The sequence below is a fragment of the Pan paniscus genome, chromosome 23 (assembly GCF_029289425.2).
Source record: "Pan paniscus chromosome 23, NHGRI_mPanPan1-v2.0_pri, whole genome shotgun sequence".
Taxonomy (NCBI): domain Eukaryota; kingdom Metazoa; phylum Chordata; class Mammalia; order Primates; family Hominidae; genus Pan; species Pan paniscus.
In genome coordinates this window covers 41803444-41823271 of record NC_085927.1, presented here as the reverse complement: position 1 = coordinate 41823271, position 19828 = coordinate 41803444, and the positions used below count along the sequence as shown (strand labels likewise).

The following is a 19828-nucleotide window of genomic DNA, read 5'->3' as shown; positions in this document are numbered from 1 at the left end:
GACCAGCCTGGCCAACATAGTGAAATCCCGTCTCTACTAAAAATACAAAAATTAGCCAGGCATGGTGACGTGCGCCTGTTGTCCCAGCTACTTGGGAGGCTGAGACAAGAGAATCGCTTGAAACTGGGAGATGGAGGGTGCAGTGAGCTGAGGTCGTGCCACTCACTGCACTCCAGCCTAGGCAACAGAGCGAGACTGTCTCAAATAAATAAATAAAATAAAATAAAATAAAAAATGTCCACATTTAGAATTCAAAGTACTTTTGTGTCCAAACTTGCCCTTAGTAAGCATCTCTCCTTTTAATAATATTCCTCAGGCCCAAGGCCCAACCACTTCCAAGAAACCCCCTGGACTGCTCTGGGTTTGCCCCAAGAGCCTTTCACAGGTAGCTTCATTGAATCCTGACCAGAGTACTAGGTAACACCCTAAGAGCATGGGGAATGGAATCCCAGTATCATCACCAACCTGCTACATAGCTTTTCTTGGCCTCAGCTCCCCCATGTGAAAAATGGGGTTAATGCTGTTCCTGTCTTTGAGGGCTGATGTGAGGCGAATGTTTATACGATGCTGAGCACATGTACAGGGCTGACACACAGGAAGCCCAAAGTGGTAAACAATACTAAAATAATTAACACCAACCCTTTGAAACTGACTAAAGGAACTGCTGAAGGTCAAAGAGCCAGGAAGTACCAGGATGTGGATCTGAATCCAGGTCAGTCTCTCTCCAAAGCCCTTTCAACCACCTGCTGCCCACATTCTTGCTCAAAGGTGTGATGGTCCCTTAAAACGTGCTTAATACTCAGCAGCTGAGTGGCCACCCACTATACCAAACTGGGCCAGCTGTGGGGCTTATCCAGAAGCTCCTCAAGTTCTTTGAACTTCTCCCTTTCCTCAGTCCCAGACTACTCTTCATGACTATTCAGAGGGTCCAGAAATCACTGGAAGTATTTCAGAATTTCAGGGTTAGAAAAAGTTTTCAAACCCTTGAAATGAACTTCCTTCTAATGCCTGAGTCTCTGCTGAGACCACGCGTCTGGGCAAGAGGCTGTCCTATCTGTGTGAACATCTTCAATGGCAAAGAACTTGGCTCCTCTAAGTGCAGCCCATTTCCATGCAGCAGGACCCACTGCTAGTAAGTTCTTCATCATGAAATAGAATCTGTTCTCTGTATTTTTCAGTCATTGGTCCTGATTCTACCTGCCATGTCATTTTTGGTCTTTTCACCTCCAGCCTAAATATCCCCGATTCCTCATTTCTTCTGAAAGCAGAAGAAAACCTACTGTTCTACCCTTGTAAGCAATGAGGAAGCAGATTTTTTCTATGCATTGGGCAGCCTCTCCAATCTCCTCCACACCTACAGCCAAAAAGCCAGGTAGGCTTAATGGGTATAAGGGCATGAGCGAAGGCAGGGAGCAGAGAAGTTCAGACCTGCTCCTGCTTCTGAAATGACCATCACCTCTACTGGCCAGAATGAACAGGCTGCAGTAGATGAGACACAGATTAAACCAGCACAGAATTTATGACATAAGGGAAATGGAGTGACTCCTGACAGAGGCCAGCCAGGTGAGCAGCCCCAGAGAACTTTCTGCTCTCAGGGACAGGGGTATAAAAGTTAAGTCTCTTAGATGATTTTGCCAAGGACTGCTTCGTCAATACAGTGAGACAATAAGAAAAGACTGGGGCATAATTGCTATAAAGCAAACACAGCTGGGAAGAAAATAAAACAGTTTCTCAGAATTGACAACAGTAGTAAAAGCTGGTGCACTTGCTCGAGCAAATGAAGTACACACAGCTTCCTTTTCCTCCGGATACTAAGGAATAGAAGAAGAACAGTCATGTTTGGCCACAATTAGTGATTCATCCACTGTTTGTTCTTTTCCTTACTGACAGCATGCTATGACGTGCAAGACATCGTGCCACAGGCACCACAGTGAACAAGACAGACTGGACAGAGCCCCCTTCCAGAAGCCCTGTACTCCTGTGTGGTGCTTGACACTTTCCTACGTCTCTGTGGGAACCTCTTAGCTATCCTGTGAGGATGGCAGGAAACAGATCATTAGTCCCATCATACAGATGTGGTTAAGGACTAACTTGCCCAGGGTCGCATGTGACTTGTGGCAGAGTCAGAACTCGGCCCAGAGCTTTGGACTTCAGCCTCTGCAGCCTTTGAGATCAGACTGTCCCCACTCCCCAGGAACACGAGTTTGGCCACTCTGAATCTCACCTGCTGTCACTGGAGTTTGTGGAGGAGTAGCCCTGTTCTCCTATGTTCTGGGAGTTCCCAAAGGTCTGGCTGTTGCCTCTGTCCATGGATTGGCCTGTGCATATGCCCAAACTGGTGCCGTCCAACATAGGAGTGGCTGTTTGGTCCACAGATACCTGCAGGAGATTTAAAAATGAATACTTGAATCCAAAAATAACTGACAGGAAAACACAGTAAATAAGCTGTACTGGCTTATTCACTCAGTAAGCATTCACAAAAAATAAACAAAAATTAATGCAATCCTTCCCATTCTGCTCATTCCCACTTCCCCTTGGTCCCTAGTGGCAGAGCTAAAGTTGTCTAGAGACTCTACCCAGTCTTGTGTGCACTGCCTTCTATCAGAGCAGCTGGGAACTCCCACTCTCTAACCAGGGCAGACGAGAGGCCACTCTTCACAGTAAATCCCCAGGACCAAAGAAATCGCTTCAGCACCTGCCTCAAACCACACAATTTACACTAAAGAAAAATCTCCATAGAAAGAGTGGAGAAGTCAGAATCACTCCTTATGAGGACAGCAGGACTGAAAGACCACATTTAGAGACAAATAGGTGAACATCACAATGTACATCTTCTGCCTACCGTGATCACCCTTTCCCACCCAAAACCTCCTTTCTTCTACCTTTCAGTTGCTCAGGTTCAACTCTCAGAGCCATCTGATAGCTCTCTTCTCCAGCTTTGCATCTAAAGACAGGCCTAGTCCCACGGCCTGCCCTCTGCAGATTCACATGCATCTCTAAATCATGCCTGTACTTCCTCTGGCCAGGGAGGGCTGTAACATTCTTCTAACTAGCCCCTGATTGCAGCCTCTCCCTCAAAAACCCTCCCTGTGAGCCAGCTCCATTTGCATCGTCTGTCAAGAACAGTTCCAATCCCATCATTCTGTTACTCTGAAAACTTTCAAGTCTCCCCATGAACCACCACACTGAAAACCGACTCACAGGACATCACGGGTCCTGCACAACATTGGCTTGACCTGAGATCTCACCACACTGCCTACCATTCACCCATGTGTATGTGTTCAGCCAAATGACACCGTGTGTGTATAAATCCTGTCTATGTGCCCCCATATCGCCCTGGGGTGCTCTTCTCCACAACTAGTGGCTAAAAACCTATCAGTCTTTTTTTTTTTTTTTTTTTTAAAAAGACAGACTCTTGCTCTGTCACCCAGGCTGGAGTGCAGTGGCGCAATCTCGGCTCACTGCAACCTCTGCCTCCTGGGTTCAAGCGATTCTCCTGCCTCAGACTCTCAAGTAGCAGGGATTACAGGTGGGAGCCACCACACCTGGCTAATCCCATCAGTCTTTAGGGCCATTTTAAACGCTGCTCCCTTAGCAAACTGTTCCGATTCAGTCCGCCCGAGGCCTCAAGGAGATCCATCTCCCTCTCTACTCTGGACCTCTATGAGCTTCTGGTAGCTGCCAAGCTGTGCCTCATGTAATGGTGCTGCATCTTTTTTTTTTTTTTTTCCAGAGACAGGGTTGCCCTCTTTTGCTCAGGCTGGAGTGCAATGGTGCCATCACATCTCACTGTAACCTCAAACTCTTGGGCTCAAGCAATCCTCCTGTCTCAGCCTTCCAAGTAACTGGGACTACAGGCATGCACCACCATACCTGACTCTTTTTTGTGTGTAGAGACAGAGTCTAGCTATGTTGCCTCGGCTGATCTCAAACTCCTGGGTTCAACTGATCCTTCCGCCTCAGCCTCCCAAAGTGCTGGGATTACAGCCTGTAATGTTGTTATATCACCTTTAAGGGTCCTGGAGGCAGGATTATAACCTGTTCACCTGGAAGCCCAGCAGCATGCATCAAAGATTATACCCACAGCAAGTATATGAAGAGAATGACTAAGTCTTTTAGAGCAATTCTGGAAAAGTGTAAGGCTCTTAGAACCTCCTAACTTGAGGTTTTTAGGTACTTCCAGAAGGGATCTTTCTATCAGATATTTTGTTAGCAAAAATTGCTTTCTAAAACAAAGCTTCTCAGCTGGGTGCGGTGGCTCACGCCTGTAATCTCGGCACTTTGGGAGGCAAAGGCGAGTGGATCACTTGAGTCCCGGAGTTCGAGGCCAGCCTAGGCAACACAGTGAAACCCCATTTCTACAAAAAATGCAAAAATTAGCCAGGCGTGGTGGCACACGCCTGTAGTCCCAGCTACTTGGGAGAATGAAGTGAGAAGACTGCTTCACCCGGGAAGCAGAGGTTGCTGTGAGCTGGGATCCTGCCACTGCACTCCAGCCTGGGTGACAGAGAGAGACCCTGTCTCAAAAAAATAAATAAATAAAATGAAGAAAATAAAACAAGGCTTCTCAGTCTCAGCAGTATTGCCCTCTGGGGTCAGATAACTGTTTGCTGTGGGGGCCTGTCCTGTGCATTGTTGGATGTTCAGAAGCATCCCTGGCTTCTACCCACTTGATGCCAGTAATACTATCAGCCCCAACCCCCAATTATGACAAATAAAAATGTCTCCAGATATTACCAAATGTCCCTTGGGGGGTAAAGTTCCTCCTGGTTCTCATAGAACCATTTTGCTGTTCTATAGCAGGCTCAGTGATTTGTTAAAAAAATAACAATAATAAAAAAAAGGACCACACAGGTTTTGCTGGCACCATAAACACACAGAGAAATGCAGCAAGAGACAGCTTGCAATTACCAATTACCACCTGCCTCTAACCAGTAAGGTTTACCATGCTGTAAATTTAAATGAGACCATGCCGTAAATTTAAACGAGAATAAGCTAACTAAAGGGGACTAGAACCAGCTCTTATGCATATAAGAGTGTCTCTTAGGCATTGCCTTCTGGGCCCCTGTAGTGGGGTTCTCTCATGTACTATAACAAGAATTGCTCTACTAGCCTAACCTGAAGGCCATTACCAGAAATGCACATTAGTCCTGCAGTCCTACTTTGTTGGGAGCGGGGGTAGGGGGTGGTTAAAGAGTTGTCCTCTGGATCAGGAATTGGGAAACATTTTTTGCAAGAGACCAGATAGTAAATATTTCAGGCTTTGTGGGCCATATGGTCTCTGTCACAACTACTCAACTTTGAGTAAGAAAGTGAGAAAGCAGCCATAGGCAAGATGTAAATGAATGGGTGTGGCTCTATTACAATAAAACTTTATTTACAAAAGCAGATGGTAGACCAGATCTGCCCCATAGTTTCCTGACCTCTGCTCTATCTATGTATCACACAATGTGTATCTTTTAAGAGGCTGCACAGAAAAGGCATTTTGTTTAGATCCTAATACCAGGAAAAGGTATGCTTCTCCCAAGGAATCTGGTTCTCTTTATTTTATAACCACTATGAGTCTTCGAACAGAGGTTTCCCACTTTTCTTTGGCTACCAGGAGGTTCAGAGCTGAATTTGGCACAAAATTCTATCTACTTTACAAGGCCTTATATTACATCCTGTCTTATTTTTTTTCTTTACCTGAATTTCCCCCATCTAGTCATGTTTTTATTTTAGGGGTTGCATTTACTTCCATGATCCACATGAAATAACTTTTTGGAATAAGATCAGTGGTGAACAAAGATAAATGGCAGGTAGGATGGAGAGAATGGCAGATGTCGCACGTAGATGCCTGGCAAAGAGCCAAGTAAAGGGAGATGCCTTTCATCTTAAGAATCTTATGAACCTTGTCCAAAAAAAGGACTCCATTGAACATATGTAGATACTCCCCCCTCCGCTTTAGAGTGGGCTAGACTTAGTGATGTGCCTCCAAAAAATGGAGTATAAAAAAGGAAAAAATAGTAACTTCATAGTAGAGATGGCTAACAAATATGACATTAACCAAGTGATGAAGGAGTGATGAAGATTATCGTCGCCAGTGATGTTGTGTGGATCTCAGGTACCTACTGATGTGATGTGATGAGAAGGGCACTTCCCCTCTGGGGTATTCTTTTTGAGTATCTGTAACTCCAGTCTAACCATGAAAAAAAACCTCGGACAAACCCAGATTTGGGGACATTCTATGGGACACCTGGCCAGGACTCCTCAAGGCTGTGAAGGTCATTTTAAAAAGTAAGGAAAGGGCTGGGCGTGGTGGCTCACACCTGTAATCGCAGCACTTTGGGAGGCCGAGGTGGGCGGATCACAAGGTCAGGAGATGGAGACCATCCTGGCCAACATGGTGAAACCCTGTCTCTACTAAAAATACAAAGATTAGCTGGGCATGGCAGCGTGTGCCTGTAATCCCAGCTACTTGGGAGGCTGAGGCAGGAGAATCGCTTGAACTCGGGAGGCGGAGGTTGCAGTGAGCTGAGATTGCGCCACTGCATTCCAGCCTGGCGACAGAGCGAGACTGTCTCAAAAAAGAAAGAAAAATGTAAGGAAAGCCTGAGAAACAGTCACAGATTAGAAGAGACTGGGAAGCCAGGCAATGTGGTACCCAAGATTGGATCCTAGAATAGAAAGAAGACATTAATTGAAAAAAATGGCAAAATCCAAGTCTGCCGTTTGATTAAAAAAAAACCAAACCTCTCAGCAGCAGCACCAATCCCCAATTTCCCCCCACTTTCTGGCACTCCCAAGCTACAGGAGAAAGTAAGGGAGGGAACCCTGTTAGAGATGCCTCTGAGATTAGCACCACCCACCACAGGCACCCCCCACGGGTCTTCTACCTTCCACCTCGTGGGCTTGTCACAGCCCCACTTTCTCATGCTGGTGGGTCATCAGCTACAAGGAAACAGCTGGATCTGCCAGCCCAGCTCTCCACTGTGCCTGGAGGCTGGTAGAGATGACACTCTCCTTTGTCTTACCCGGAGACAAATGGGCTAAGTGGGCTCCTGCTTTCCAGTCACTCAGCTCCTGCCACGCAGACAGAGGCATTGCAAAGGGATCCACAACAGAATCCCATATGGCTTGCAGAGAGGGAAAGCTTGGGAATAACTTGCAGACCCACAGCTCAGATGTTCTCCAAGGTTAAGATTAGGGAAGGGGAATATTATCCCAAATTAAAACCTTCTCTCTGCCCTCATGAAGCTTGCCATCTAGCGGTGAGCAAAGACAGGCATTAATATTCATAAAGGATTTTATTCATCCCTGTTATTTCCCACAACACTTGGCACAGCCCTACACCCAGGAGGTGCTTGGAATTTGCTATCTCAATTGATATGAATTTTGTCACAGAGGCAGCCTCCTTCCTCTATGTGTCCATCCTAACCCCTCGCTCCAAATGGTTATATATATATGTTTTGTTTTGTTTTGTTTTGTTTTGAGACAGGTCTTGCTCTGTCGCCCAGGCTGGAGTGCAGTAGCACAATCATGGTCACTGTCCCCACCTCAACCTCCCCAGACTCAAGCACTCCTCCCTCTTCAGTCTCTCAAATAACTGAGACCGCAGGCATGCACCACGACACCCAGCTAATTTATTTTTATTTTTTGTAAAGACAAGGTCTCACTGTGTTGCCCAGGCTGATTTCAAACTCCTGGACTAATAGGGATCTTCCTGCCTCCACCTCTCAAAGTGCTGGGATTACATGCGTGGGCTGCTGCGCCTGGCGTTACTTATATTTTTACATCTTACATCATTCCAAAAAAGGTGAGGCTACTAATAAACAGACATACAATAAGATAAAAAAAATACGGCTGGGTGCGGTGGCTTACGCCTGTAATCCCAGCACTTTGGGAGGCCGAGGCGGGTAGATCACCTGAGGTCAGGAGTTCGAGACCAGCGTGGCCAACATGGCAAAACCCCGTCTCTACTAAAACTACAAAATTAGGCCAAGCGCGATGGCTCACTTCTGTAATCCCAGCACTTTGGGAGGCCAAGGCGGGTGGATCACTTGAGGTCAGGAGTTGGAGACCAGCCTGGCCAGCATGGTGAAACCCCATCTCTACTAAAAATACAAAAAAAAAATCTGGCTGTGGTGGCAGATGCCTGTAGTCCTAGCTACCTGGGAGGCTGAGGCAGAAGAATCACTTGAACCCAGGAGGCGGAGGTTACAGTGGGCTGAGATCGCACCACTGCATTTGAGCCTGGGCAACAGAGCAAGACTCCATCTCAAAAAAAAGTGAGATCCCAGTACTATGGCCTCCCAAAGTGCTGGGATTATAGGCTTGAGCCACCACGCATGACTGAGAAATGGATATTATTTCTAATCCTCAGAACAACCCTACAAAGAAATTATTTTTTATTTCCTTTTACAAATGAAGAAATACACACAGTAAATAAATATATATATATATATATATATATATATATATATATATATATATTTTAATGAAGAAACAGGTTCAGAAGGTTAATTCATGTGCCTAACACAGCTCCCTAACATTGCACAGAGGTCAAGATTTGAAAGCAGCCATCTGGGCCAGGTGTGGTGGTGGCTCCTGCCTGTAATCCCAGCACTTTGGGAGGCTGAGGCAGGTGGATCACCTGAGGTTAGGAGTTCGAGAGCAGCCTAACATGGTGAAACCCCATTTCTACTAAAAATACAAAAAATTAGCTGGGCATGGTGGTGCGTGCCTGTAATCCCAACTACTAGGGAGGCTGGGGCAGGACAATCACTTGAACCCAGGAGGCATAGGTTGCAGTGAGCAGAGACTGCACCATTGCACTCCAGCCTGGGCAACAAGAATGAAATTCCATCTCAAAAAAAAAAAAAAAAAAAAAAGAAAGCATCCAACTGACTCCATTGGCCTCCCTCCTCCATTCTATGCTGCACATCAGAAAATACACAAAGCAAGTTTTATGTTGTGTATTTTACCACAGTAAATAATAAATAAACATAAAGTACAATTTAATTTTGTGTATGTATAATGAGCTCTTACTACTTCTGATATAATTTTTTTTTGTTTTTTTTCAGATGGAGTCTCACTCTGTTGCCCAGGCTGGAGTGCAGTGGCACAATCTCGGCTCACTGCAACCTCTGCTTCCTAGGTTCAAGCAATTCTCCTCCCTCACCCTCTCAAGTAACTGGGACTACAGGCGCACGCCACAAGCCCGGTCTAATTTTTGTATTTTTATTAGAGATGGGGTTTCACCATATTGACCAGGTTGGTCTCGAACTCCTGACCTCAAGTGATCTGTCTGCCTTGGCCTCCTAATATAATTTTTTTATGTATATATTTAAAAAAATTACAGACAGGGTTTTACGATATTGTCCAGGCTGGTCTTATTCTCCTGGGCTCAAGTGATCTTCCCACCTCACTTCCTGCCTTTTCAACAAAACACCTGGTGGGTAATATAATCCTTATTTGTGTGCCTCTCCTGAGTCTAAAACTTTCCATAACAGTCTCCTATAAGAATGTAAAAGGTGGCCAGGTACAATGGCTCACGCCTGTAATCCTAGCACTTTCAGAGGCCAAGGTGGGCGTTATCACCTGAGGTCAGGAGTTCAAGACCAGCCTGGCCAACATGGCGAAACCCCTTCTCTACTAATAATACAAAAGTTAGCCGGGCGTTGTGGTGCACACCTGTAATCCTAGCTACTGGGGAGGCTGAGGCAAGAGAAATGCTTGAACCTTCGAGGTGGAGGTGGCAGTGAGCTGACACTGAACCACTGCACTCCAGCCTGGGCAGCTAGAGTGAAACTCTGTCTCAAAACAAAAACAAAAAACCACAAAGTAAAAGGTTAATGGCCAGACACAGTGGCTCATGCCTGTAATCCCAGTGCTTTGGGAGGCCAAGGCAGGAGAATCACTTGACACCAGGCGTTGACCAGCCTGGGCAACATAGCAAGACCCTACCTCTAAAAAAATAAAAAATTAGCTGTGTATGGTGGTTCATACCTATACTCCCAGCTACTTGGGACGCTGAGGCTGGACTCCAGCCTGGACAACCGAGTAAGATACTACCTCTAAAAAAAAGAAAGTAAAAGGTGAAAAGGATCAACCAATGTTTGTTTTAAACCAAAAACACAGTGTGCTACCCACACTCAGATTTTAGAGATGCTTAGATTAGGACTCAAAGGTCCTTACAGGGATTTGCCTATGGTTACACAGCTGACTGGGAAGGGCAGGTGGGGATATCCAAAGACCTACACAGAAAGGCATGGTACCTCTGACCTGTTCCAATGTTAACTAAACCCTTACCCTCCCAGTGCAGTGGGCAGAATGATGTAAGAGCTCAGTCACTCACTAGCTATATGCCCATTAACCAGCTAACAACTTTTTCTTTTCTCATTTTAAAAAATTATATTTTGTTATTATTATTTTTTTTGAGATGGACTCTGGCTCTGTCGCCAGGCTGGAGTGCAGTGGTGCAATTTTGGCTCACTGCAACCTCTGCCTCCTGGGTTCAAGCGATTCTTCTGCCTCAGCCTCCTGAGTAGCTGGGATTACCAGCATGTGCCACCATGCCCGACTACTTTTTGTAATTTTAGTAGAGATGGGGTTTTGCCATGTTGGCCCAGCTGGTCTCAAACTCCTGACCTCAAGTGATCCTCCTGTCTTGGCCTCCCAAAGTGCTAGGATTACAGGCATGAGCCACTGTGCCTGGCCTCGTCCAAATCTTTTATTTTTATTTTTATTTATTTATTTATTTATTGAGATGGAGTTTCGCTCTTGTTGCCCAGGCTGGAGTGCAATGGCACGATCTCGGCTCACTGCAACCTCCACCTCCCAGGTTCAAGCAATTCTCCTGCCTCAGCCTCCCGAGTAGCTGGGATTACAGGCATGCACCACCACGCCCAGCTAATTTTTTGTATTTTTAGTAGAGATGGGGTTTCTCCATGTTGAGGCTGGTCTCGAACTCCTGACCTCAGGTGATCTGCCCGCCTCGGCCTCCCAAAGTGCTGGGATTACAGGCGTGAGCCACCGCACCTGGCTCATCCAAATCTTTTAACTGACAAATAATTTAAGTGAAATCCAGAAGCTAGGGGAGCTACACCTTTGGCCTATGCATAAGCACATGCCTATTAATAAATATTTGCTGTGTTTTTTCACCACTTCCTGCCACACTGTTATAAATTTATCTGGTTGTATTGGGAGGGGAAAAAAATAAGTGTTCAGCCCTTAACTAAGCGTATTTCATGTTGCTCTTAAAACCTAAAAGTGAAGATGCTGCAAAGTGGCAAAGAATCAGTGACAACTATGTGAAACAGACAGTGATGAGAAACACTTGAGTCATCACTGGTACAATCATATATTCTTCTACATTAACCTCTTCCATCCCCCGCTTCACCGCCACAAACAACATGGAAGGGAATGTACAATTCTGAGACCAAATTCAAGTTCAACTGCCCCCCAAACTTAGTTGCAGCCCAATTCCATGTGTTCAGAGCCTAACAGAAGGCCAGCTCATGGCGTCTGCCAGTGGGACAGGCATGCGAAGCCCTGGAGTTGGACTAACCTGAGGGTAGAAGGCGGACGATGCTGTGCGTGGGCTGCGGACAAACTCCATAAAGAAGGCCCCGTCCTGAAGTCAGAGGAGGAGGAAGCAGCAGCAGCAGTTGCAAGGAAGCGAAGAAACGGAATGTGTACCAGTGGTTAACCATCAGGGGAAGGAGACAGGTATAAAAAACAAAAAATAAAAATAAAAACAAGGAGGGAAGGAGAGAAACAAGGACGTATGAAGAGGATAGGGAAAATTAAAAAAAAAAAAAGAGAGAGAGAGAGCGCCACCCAGAAAGACAGTATCCAAATGCAAAGCATTAGCAGAAACTCACACCTTCCTGGGCAGAATATCCCATCTGTGTGGGAGAAAGCACCCAGGTTGGAAGGTGTGTCCAAGCTCTCTCAGGTCTCATCAGAGTGTGGCTTGGATGCTCTCACCCTCCCACATAGCTCTGAAATTCCTTCAGACCTATGCCAAGGAAGATGAAAAGGCCGCAGAGCAGCTTGGTGGGGCTGCAGGGTAAGGGCTTTGGTGGCAACATCCTGGCCTCCCACCTGGCTGGGTGACCAGTCGCCCTCTTGGAGAGATACATTGAGCCAGGAGGTTTTTTCTGCCTGTTACTAAACATGGCAGCCAGATGGGAGGAGAGGATTCAAGGCAGGGTAAGTTCTTGCTTAGTTTTTTTTAGCAAACAGGGGATACAGAAGCAGTCATACCTTCTCCTCCACTGGTTGTGTAACAAAATCATCAGCAAGCTAAGACATATATAATGTCAGATACACAAGCACTCACATTGTGAGGGGCTTTCTAAAGCTGTCATTCCCTCCCTACCCTACCCTAGTGGAATTCAAGCAGCCATGTCTGGGAAACAAAAATGACACGGAGGACTTTTTCAATGACCCCTCCTTCCATCATTCTTAAGTGGTACCCTCTTTCCTTTCGCAATCTTTTTACTTTTTATGTCTGGTTATCACAGAAATTCAGGAATGGCACTTGACACATCTCAAGTTCTCTGCTTTTCTGGAACTTTTCCTCAATTCCAAAGGTAGAATAACTGAAATATTTGGGTGCCCATTTTATTGATACTGCTGCCACTTCCTGTAAGTGACTGCAAACTCCAATACGAAACCTTGGAAACTTGTGGCTGCGGAGATGCTGATGCAGGTACCCCCAACGCATTCTAACATGAAGTGTTCCTTGGGGAAACAGTTGGGCATTTCTGAGCATGTCAGCAGGGCTCTTTGCTTTGGCCATCTCATAGCATTTTGTTTCCCCTGACTATTCAGGAGTTTACTTCCAGCCCTACTGATGGGTCATGCATGTGGATTTTAGTGTTCACCTGGACGATCAGGAGAGGGTTCTAAACAGCAATCTAATATATTTGCGACTATAATTTCTCTGCTTTTCAGTCATGTCCTCAGCACTGTTTCTGACCCTCAAAGATGGCAATGAGTAGAGGCAAAACCTGGTGGACAGCACACAGGGTAATTTGTATCTCATTGTTCCACTGTGTCCCTTCTAACTGCCAGAACATATAGAAGCAGAGGTGCTGATGGTGTTGAGGTTTATGTACATGTGAAGGAGTTCAGGTGAAAAGACTCATGGTCAGCAGATCATTCCTTACACACAGACTGTCCTTGGTACCTAATGCCACTCCCTAGAGCAGCAGTTGGTAAACTACAGCTTGCAGGCCAAATCTGGCCAGCCCTCTGATTTTTTTACAGCCAGTGAGCTAAGAATGGTTTTTACGGCTGCGCATGGTGGCTCACGCCTGTAATCCCAGCACTTTGGGAGGCTGAGGTGGGTGGATCACTTGAGGTCAGGGGTTTGGGACCAACCTGACCAACACGGTGAAACCCTGTCTCTACTAAAAATAAAAAAAAATTAGCTGGCCATGGTGGTGCACACCTGTAATCCCAGCTACTGGGGAGGCTGAGGCAGGAGAATTGCTTGAACCCGGGAGGCTGAGGTTGCAGTTGCAGTGAGCCAAGACTGTGCCACTGCACTTCAGCCTGGGTGACAGAGCAAGACTGTCTCAAAAAAAAAAAAAAAAAGCCGGGCGCAGTGGCTCACACCTGTAATCCCAACACTTTGGGAGACGGAGGCAGGCGGATCACGAGGTAAGGAGATCAAGACCATCCTGGTTAACACAGTGAAACCTTGTTTCTACTAAAAAATACAAAAAATTAGCTAGGCGTGGTGGCGGGCGCCTGTAGTCCCAGCTACTTGGGAGGCTGAGGCAGGAGAATGGCGTGAACCCAGGAGGCAAAGCTTGCAGTGAGCCGAGATCGCGCCACTGCACTCCAGCCTGGGCAACAGAGTGAGACTCCGTCTCAAAAAAAAAAAAAAAAAAAAAAAAACAAAGGAATGGTTTTTACAACTTTAAATAGTTATGGAAATACTATACTTACACAATAGCTTTGCTTTGCCTCTTGGCCACAAAGTCTAAAATATGTATTTAGGTTTGCCAACGTTTGGTTTACAAGTTGCCCACGGCCTTGGCTGATACTTCTCAGATTTTTATCCCTCTACCCATGTAGTGTAATTACAGTATTTATGCTAAGGAATTAATCAGTGGTGTGGTCAAATGATTATTGCAAGCATATTCACTGCAACATTGTAACTGTGGTATACTGTAGAATAATTTTTAAAGTTTATAGAAAAATACCAAAAATCATTTAAAAATCACCATCTACAATTTTAACCAAAAGAAGTTATAAATTAAGGCATATTCATATGATAAAATGATATATAGCTATTTTTTTCTTTGGGGTTGCTTAGGGGAAAAAAAACGAAAGAAAAAAGTATATAATTATTTTTAAAAATCATGCTTTTGTAAAACATTTAATGACATGAGAAATTTTCATGATATGGAGGTAAAATAAACACAGATATATCATTTGACCACAATTTTGAAAAATAACATATATGTATTGAATCTCCTTCATCTCCCAGTGATAGGGACAAGAGAGAGGTAAGTACAGTCAGCTTGTCCTATCACAACAGAATGATCTGAATCTGAATTTCCCAGAAGGAGCTGACAGAGCCAAGTCTATTGGTCTTAAAAGACCCATGGAGTTTTTGGCTTCTTTATTGTACTTGTTCCTGATAGAGGCCTAAAGTCTCAGGTTTTCTGTATTTTCCCCCCACCCCAGGATACTCCCATTTGACTGTATTTCTCAGCAGTCTGAGAAAACTGATGGGAATTTCATTATCAAAGAAGAGCGAGCTCTGGTGGAAGCTACTTCAGTAGCTTTCTATTCCCCTCTGGGAAAGCTAAAGATGAGGGTGAAGGAAAACCAGACGGCCAAATACAAAGCTCAGGCCAGATCTTGGGCATTGAACCAAAGAGGTTTAGCTTAACTGTTGTATTTTATTTTTTTGAGGCAGGGTCTCACTGCGTCACCCAGGCTGGAGCGCAGTCGTGTGATCATGGCTCACTTCAACCTCAACCTCCTGGGCTCTAGGGATCCCCTCACCTCAGCCTTCTGAGTAGCTGAGACTACAGGTACACACCACCACATCTAGCTAATTTTATTTTTAATTTTTTTAAGAAATGGTGTCTCCTTATGTTGCGTATGCTGGTCTCAAACTCCTGGGCTCAACTGATCCTCCAGCCTCGGCCTCCCAAAGTGCTGGGATTACAAGCATGACTGACCGTTTTATATCCGGATTTAACTAGAAGTTAGCTTCCTTACAACTGTGAATAAGAAAGTCCCTATATAAAAGTAGTAACAGTAATAGAACCTTTAAAGGGTTCAGGGTAGAATTCATCCAAAGCCTCAGCACATGCAATCCTGGATCTGAAGGGCGATCTGTTTTACCCTCCACAGAGTCTCTGAGAGCACACGACAGCTCCCTGCTACCGCGGCTTCCTTTACCTTTCGTGGGCTGTCCATGTAGGTGGGAGTCATGGCAATGCTGCTGCTCTCGGCTGACTGGGCGGAGCTCTTCCCACCATGCACAGCTGCCTGCTGTTCTCCCAGGCACCTGAAAGGAGGAAAAGCACATGACAGCAGCTTGCTCAGAGCTCCCTGGTGAAGCATCCATGTCGGCCAAGATGCAGACAGCTCTGTTGCTGTCATCTTTGAAACACACGCTTCTGCCTTGTTTCCCTTTCCAGACCTTCATGATACCCTTAATTTCATTCATTGTGCTGAACAATCACCAGTCCTGCACAGTAAATCAGAAAATAGCCCAACTTTAAAAGCATTCTGGCAGCATCTGGTGCTTATATATGACCTTAAAAAGGGGACCGACATGGTTTGAGTGACTGTCTGTGAACACCATTTTTAAAATTCTTGTAAAAATACTTTTTTCTCAATTTTTATTTAATATACCAGCAAAAGCACATTCTGAATGTTAAGACTGTGTGGTGGCTCATGCCTGTAAACCCCGCACTTTGGTAAGCCAAGGTGGGCGGATCACCTGAGGTCAGGGGTTTGAGACCAGCCTGGTCAACATGGTGAAACCCCATCTCTACTAAAAATACAAAAAATTAGCCCGGTGTGGCAGTGCACGCCTACACTCGCAGCTACTCGGGAGGCTAAGGCACGAGAATCACTTGAACCCAGGAGGCAGAGGTCGCAGTGAGCTGAGATGGTGCCACTGCACTCTAGCCTGTGCGACAAAAAACAAACAAACAAACAAAGAAACAAAAAACTGCATTAACATGCAGCATAAAACAGGAGATGTGTTAATTCTCTATACATTTTGAAGGGATTTATAGGTTAATCTTTCAAATGTACATAGCTACATCACCCTCCAAACCAAACTAACAGACATTATCTCATAACGCAAGACAAATACAGTATCCTTACGACATCTCACCCCATCTCGGTTCTGATGTACATGAATGAATATTTTCATGTTTATTTTCCTAATTTTTTTCTGTTCTAAGATTAACTACACTTTATTTTAGATTAAATTATGTTGCTTTAATATATCACTGTTTTATTGTTAGGTTTCAGAAGGCTCACACTGAAGTCTTAAGTGCTTCATTATTACTATAATATATATTACTTCTTGTGATGGACAGTGCGAGGCAGGTCCCAGCCCCCTCCACCATGGCCTTGTTGTTGTCCCAGCACTGAGAGGGCTGTCTAGGAGGCTCTGCCTCAGTTGTTAGCCCCTTCAGGGACAGCCCCAGCTGCATGGGCTGCCATAGGCAATGAAGTGTGTGTGTGTGTGTGTGGCTGTCTAGGAGGCTCTGTCTCAGTTGTTAGCCCCTTCAGGGACAGCCCCAGCTGCATGGGCTGCCATAGGCAATGAAGTGTGTGTGTGTGTGTGTCATAGGCAATGAAGTGTGTGTGTGTGTGTGTGTGTGTTGGCCCAACTCAGCACATCTCTGAGGGCTGTTCCAGTGGGATCTCCTGAGGCTGTCACTGGGTCTGGGCTGTAGTCCAGCTTCTCTTGGCACCCACTCCGGTTTCTTCCCCATCTCTCCCACAGGTGTTGTGCCCAAGGGCTCTCCTTAATAAGCATCCTATATGCTACACCCCATCTCAGTCCGCTTCCCTGAGAACCCAATTTGCAACACTTTTCTTATCTTAAATTCTGACACTTTTGTTACTCAATGAGAAGTAATCACATACCAGGGATGCAAAAATCTGTTTCCATAGTAACCTGTTGCACTCTCCCTTAAATTTTTTTTTTTACATTCTGAAAAAATACAAACATATACAAAAGTAAAGAGAACAATATAATGAACCCCTACATATCCCTTACCAAAATTATATCATTAGAGCCATTCCGGTTTCATCCATACACCCTGCCTACCCACATGAAATATTTTGAAGTTGGCCAGGCGCAGTGGCTCACGCCTGTAATCGCAGCACTTTGGGAGGCCGAGGCGGGTGGATCACGAGGTCAAGAGATCGAGACCATCCTGGCTAACACAGTGAAACCCCGTCTCTACTAAAAATACAAAAAAATTAGCCGGGCGTTGTGGCGGGCGCCTGTAGTCCCAACTACTTGGGAGGCTGAGGCAGGAGAATGGCGTGAACCTGGGAAGCGGCACTTGCAATGAGCCGATATCGCGCCACTGCACTCCAGCCTGGGCGACAGAGCGAGACTCCGTCTCAAAAAAAAAAAAAGAAATATTTTGAAGCAAAACTCACACATTGTTTCATCCTTAAACATTTCAGTATCTCTAAAAGATAACAATTTTTCTAATGTCAAATATTTCCTCAATTGTCTCAAAAAAATTTTTTTAGCTGGGCACAGTGGCTCACACCTGTTATCCCAGGACTTTGGGAGGCCAAGGTGGGTGGATCACGAGGTCAGAAGATTGAGACCATCCTGGCCAACATGGTGAAACTCTGTCTCTACTAAAAATACAAAAATTAGCCAGGCATGGTGGCGCACGTCTGTAGTCCCAGCTACTCAGGAGGCTGAGGCAGGAGAATCGCTTGAACCTGGGAGGCAGAGGTTGCAGTGAGCCGAGATTGTGCCACAGCACTGCAGCCTGGGTGACACAACAAGACTCTGTCTTAAAAAAAAAAAAAAAAAAAAAAAAACCAGCAAGACTCAATTAAGTCCTTACATTGTCATACATTAAATCTCTTAAGTCCTTTTTAAGGTATAAGCTCCTCTTCATCTCTCCTTATCCTTGCAATTTATTTGTTAAAGAAAGTAGCTCTTTAGCCCTGTAAACTTACACAGTCTGGATGTGCTGATTACATCCCTTTATTATATAACATGTTCTTCTGTGCCCTGTACTTCCTGAGAAGCAGAAGTTACATCAAGGGATTTGGGCAGATTTTGGTCAAATTTTGGGCCACTATTCTTCCTAAGTGGTACCGTGCACTTCTGCCTGGAGGCCCAGAATGGCTGCCTCTCTCTTATGATGTGAGCTGCCACTGACAATCTTTGCTAGATCCATTCATTCATCAGAGACTATACACAGTGACAGTCCATCATTCCTTCTGTATTTATTAGCTGGGATATTTTAAAAAGAGAAACTTCCCCACACCAATTACTTGGATGCTCTAAGGTGTAATTCACAGGACAAAAAACTAGGTGCTAGATTATTTTCCTTGTCCACTGACACCACAGTCTCTCTTTCTATCACAATGCAGTGTGTTTTCCTCCAAGCCTCATCCACAAATGCATGCTGTGAGATTCTTGCATCCCCAGTGACCACTTGGATTTGTCATCTGATGCACACGACAGTCCACATGTACTGAGTCACCTGCTATATGCTGATGCACTGACTAGGAGTCAGGGATTCTGAGAAGAAGACTGACCCTGTCCTTGCCCTTAGAAGCTCTTCTTCTAATGGCTCAGGAAGAGGGGACTGCCACAAAACCACAAGGTACAATGCATATGTGTATACATGAGAACATACATGAGGGCATGCTCAGGTATGTTCAGCCAGGAGGGGGTCACTAGCCACACCTCCATGGAGGTAGTGACACATATGCACCGGGTGGGCCTTAAAGGGTGGGCAGGAGGAAGACACAGCCTACACAGAAGCAGGAAGGGTAAAAGCACGCAGACGCCCTTCACGTGCCTCTGCAGGCAGATGGCACACTGTGGCTCATTGCTGGCATGCTTTCCCCAGAAAGGCCTGAGTAAGACACACATACTAGAGCCACCTTGGACAGAACACAAATGTCCATCTGCTTTGGTGGGGTCTCTCTCTCTCTGCCCTGACTTGGCTGGCATCCTCATCTAATAGGAACAGAAAAGCCCACTGGCCAGCACCTGCTGCCCAGACTGGTCCCACTGCTATTAATCAGCACAAAGCTAAGATTCCAGGGTTTCTGTCTTTCACAAGAGCCCGACTAAATGTATATGCCTACAGATAAAGATGGGAAGAAAACTGGAAGAAATATACACAGTTAAGATGGTGGGACTACAGGTGAAATTCTGTAAGTGCTTTCATGCTGCTGTATGTTGTTTTGCATAACAAATAAAACGGAATCTGGGGCAGTGAAAGAAAAAGAAAAACACATAAATAAAAAATTCTGTGCAAGCAAATGTTATACAAATGTTATATAAATGTCTGGTTCCCTCTACTCTACCTCTATTCAGAAAATGTAGCACGTCTCCCGGGAGCAGTCATCCGTGGCAAGGAGGAAGTCTTGGGTCTCTTTGTCCTGCCTCCTGCCTTGGGGTTGGCTGAGAATCTCACCCTTCACACTGGGGGTACCACTACCCCCAAGATATGCTTCTTCAGTGTGAGCAGAAACAGGCTCCTTGGTGCATACTAAACAATGACTCACTGACAAAATAAGATCCCTTCACCTCACCCCCAGCTTGACACCCCTCCCAGCAACATATGTTCCTTGT

The 19828-nt window shown here is 45.4% G+C and overlaps 1 protein-coding gene across 16 annotated transcripts in view; it reads right to left on the bottom strand.

The window, feature by feature from the left end:
* The window catches only part of DEPDC5 (DEP domain containing 5, GATOR1 subcomplex subunit), a 156102-nt gene that overhangs the window by 36039 nt on the left and 100235 nt on the right, over positions 1-19828 (bottom strand). For 10 of the 16 annotated variants that reach the window (XM_034948731.3, XM_034948732.3, XM_034948730.3 and 7 more), the window contains 3 exons: positions 15415-15523; positions 11549-11614; positions 2225-2379 (listed from right to left, as the gene is read on the bottom strand). In XM_034948731.3, the coding sequence (XP_034804622.2) occupies positions 2225-2379; positions 11549-11614; positions 15415-15523 (330 nt within the window). The remainder of the gene's footprint in view (positions 1-2224; positions 2380-11548; positions 11615-15414; positions 15524-19828) is intronic. The other 6 variants (XM_034948725.3, XM_034948724.3, XM_063603420.1 and 3 more) reach the window with 1 other exon arrangement.